Below are 2884 nucleotides of genomic sequence, written 5' to 3'. Positions count from 1 at the left end.
TCCGTGGGGCCGACGGAGCGGGAAGAGTCCGTGGGGCCGACGGAGCGGGAAGAGTCCGTGGGGCCGACGGAGCGGGAAGAGTCCGTGGGGCCGACGGAGCGCCGGGAAGAGTCCGTGGGGCCGACGGAGCGGGAAGAGTCCGTGGGGGCCGACGGAGCGGGAAGAGTCCGTGGGGCCGACGGAGCGGGAAGAGTCCGTGGGGCCGACGGAGCGGGAAGAGTCCGTGGGGCCGACGGAGCGGGAAGAGTCCGTGGGGCCGACGGAGCGGGAAGAGTCCGTGGGGCCGACGGAGCGGGAAGAGTCCGTGGGGGCCGACGGAGCGGGAAGAGTCCGTGGGGCCGACGGAGCGGGAAGAGTCCGTGGGGCCGACGGAGCGGGAAGAGTCCGTGGGGCCGACGGAGCGGGAAGAGTCCGTGGGGCCGACGGAGCGGGAAGAGTCCGTGGGGCCGACGGAGCGGGAAGAGTCCGTGGGGCCGACGGAGCGGGAAGAGTCCGTGGGGCCGACGGAGCGGGAAGAGTCCGTGGGGCCGACGGAGCGGGAAGAGTCCGTGGGGCCGACGGAGCGGGGAAGAGTCCGTGGGGCCGACGGAGCGGGAAGAGTCCGTGGGGCCGACGGAGCGGGAAGAGTCCGTGGGGCCGACGGAGCGGGAAGAGTCCGTGGGGCCGACGGAGCGGGAAGAGTCCGTGGGGCCGACGGAGCGGGAAGAGTCCGTGGGGCCGACGGAGCGGGAAGAGTCCGTGGGGCCGACGGAGCGGGAAGAGTCCGTGGGGCCGACGGAGCGGGAAGAGTCCGTGGGGCCGACGGAGCGGGAAGAGTCCGTGGGGCCGACGGAGCGGGAAGAGTCCGTGGGGCCGACGGAGCGGGAAGAGTCCGTGGGGCCGACGGAGCGGGAAGAGTCCGTGGGGCCGACGGAGCGGGAAGAGTCCGTGGGGCCGACGGAGCGGGAAGAGTCCGTGGGGCCGACGGAGCGGGAAGAGTCCGTGGGGGCCGACGGAGCGGGAAGAGTCCGTGGGGCCGACGGAGCGGGAAGAGTCCGTGGGGCCGACGGAGCGGGAAGAGTCCGTGGGGCCGACGGAGCGGGAAGAGTCCGTGGGGCCGACGGAGCGGGAAGAGTCCGTGGGGCCGACGGAGCGGGAAGAGTCCGTGGGGGCCGACGGAGCGGGAAGAGTCCGTGGGGCCGACGGAGCGGGAAGAGTCCGTGGGGCCGACGGAGCGGGAAGAGTCCGTGGGGCCGACGGAGCGGGAAGAGTCCGTGGGGCCGACGGAGCGGGAAGAGTCCGTGGGGCCGACGGAGCGGGAAGAGTCCGTGGGGCCGACGGAGCGGGAAGAGTCCGTGGGGGCCGACGGAGCGGGAAGAGTCCGTGGGGCCGACGGAGCGGGAAGAGTCCGTGGGGCCGACGGAGCGGGAAGAGTCCGTGGGGCCGACGGAGCGGGAAGAGTCCGTGGGGCCGACGGAGCGGGAAGAGTCCGTGGGGCCGACGGAGCGGGAAGAGTCCGTGGGGCCGACGGAGCGGGAAGAGTCCGTGGGGCCGACGGAGCGGGAAGAGTCCGTGGGGCCGACGGAGCGGGAAGAGTCCGTGGGGCCGACGGAGCGGGAAGAGTCCGTGGGGCCGACGGAGCGGGAAGAGTCCGTGGGGCCGACGGAGCGGGAAGAGTCCGTGGGGCCGACGGAGCGGGAAGAGTCCGTGGGGCCGACGGAGCGGGAAGAGTCCGTGGGGCCGACGGAGCGGGAAGAGTCCGTGGGGCCGACGGAGCGGGAAGAGTCCGTGGGGCCGACGGAGCGGGAAGAGTCCGTGGGGCCGACGGAGCGGGAAGAGTCCGTGGGGCCGACGGAGCGGGAAGAGTCCGTGGGGCCGACGGAGCGGGAAGAGTCCGTGGGGCCGACGGAGCGGGAAGAGTCCGTGGGGCCGACGGAGCGGGAAGAGTCCGTGGGGCCGACGGAGCGGGAAGAGTCCGTGGGGCCGACGGAGCGGGAAGAGTCCGTGGGGCCGACGGAGCGGGAAGAGTCCGTGGGGCCGACGGAGCGGGAAGAGTCCGTGGGGCCGACGGAGCGGGAAGAGTCCGTGGGGCCGACGGGAGCGGGGAAGAGTCCGTGGGGCCGACGGAGCGGGAAGAGTCCGTGGGGCCGACGGAGCGGGAAGAGTCCGTGGGGCCGACGGAGCGGGAAGAGTCCGTGGGGCCGACGGAGCGGGAAGAGTCCGGGGGGCCGACGGAGCGGGAAGAGTCCGGGGGGCCGACGGAGCGGGAAGAGTCCGGGGGGGCCGACGGAGCGGGAAGAGTCCGGGGGGCCGACGGAGCGGGAAGAGTCCGGGGGGCCGACGGAGCGGGAAGAGTCCGGGGGGCCGACGGAGCGGGAAGAGTCCGGGGGGCCGACGGAGCGGGAAGAGTCCGGGGGGCCGACGGAGCGGGAAGAGTCCGGGGGGCCGACGGAGCGGGAAGAGTCCGGGGGGCCGACGGAGCGGGAAGAGTCCGGGGGGCCGACGGAGCGGGAAGAGTCCGGGGGGGCCGCGGTCTGTGTTTGGGGGGCCGCGGTCTGTGTTTGGGGGGCCGCGGTCTGTGTTTGGGGGCCGCGGTCTGTGTTTGGGGGGCCGCGGTCTGTGTTTGGGGGGCCGCGGTCTGTGTTTGTTTGGGGGGCCGCGGTCTGTGTTTGGGGGGCCGCGGTCTGTGTTTGTTTGGGGGGCCGCGGTCTGTGTTTGTTTGGGGGGCCGCGGTCTGTGTTTGTTTGGGGGGCCGCGGTCTGTGTTTGTTTGGGGGGCTGCGGTCTGTGTTTGTTTGGGGGGCTGCGGTCTGTGTTCGGGGGGCTGTGGACTCAGCGCTGATTATCTCTGGACTCGTGTCCATTCTTGTCAGAGACATTTTCCTCCAGACCTGAGAGTGGAGTGA

The 2884-nt window shown here is 73.2% G+C and overlaps 1 protein-coding gene across 1 annotated transcript in view; it reads left to right on the top strand.

Moving 5' to 3' along the window:
- TDRD1 (tudor domain containing 1) overlaps window positions 1–2884 on the top strand; it is a 130097-nt gene extending 127213 nt beyond the window's left edge. Inside the window, exons 23-24 of the mRNA XM_075348125.1 lie at window positions 19–2511; window positions 2852–2884. Of these exons, the coding sequence (XP_075204240.1) occupies window positions 19–2511; window positions 2852–2884 (2526 nt within the window). The remainder of the gene's footprint in view (window positions 1–18; window positions 2512–2851) is intronic.

Source organism: Anomaloglossus baeobatrachus, chromosome 5 (assembly GCF_048569485.1).
Source record: "Anomaloglossus baeobatrachus isolate aAnoBae1 chromosome 5, aAnoBae1.hap1, whole genome shotgun sequence".
Taxonomy (NCBI): domain Eukaryota; kingdom Metazoa; phylum Chordata; class Amphibia; order Anura; family Aromobatidae; genus Anomaloglossus; species Anomaloglossus baeobatrachus.
Note: the sequence above shows the minus strand (reverse complement) of the source record. Positions and strands in the feature narration are given on the sequence as shown.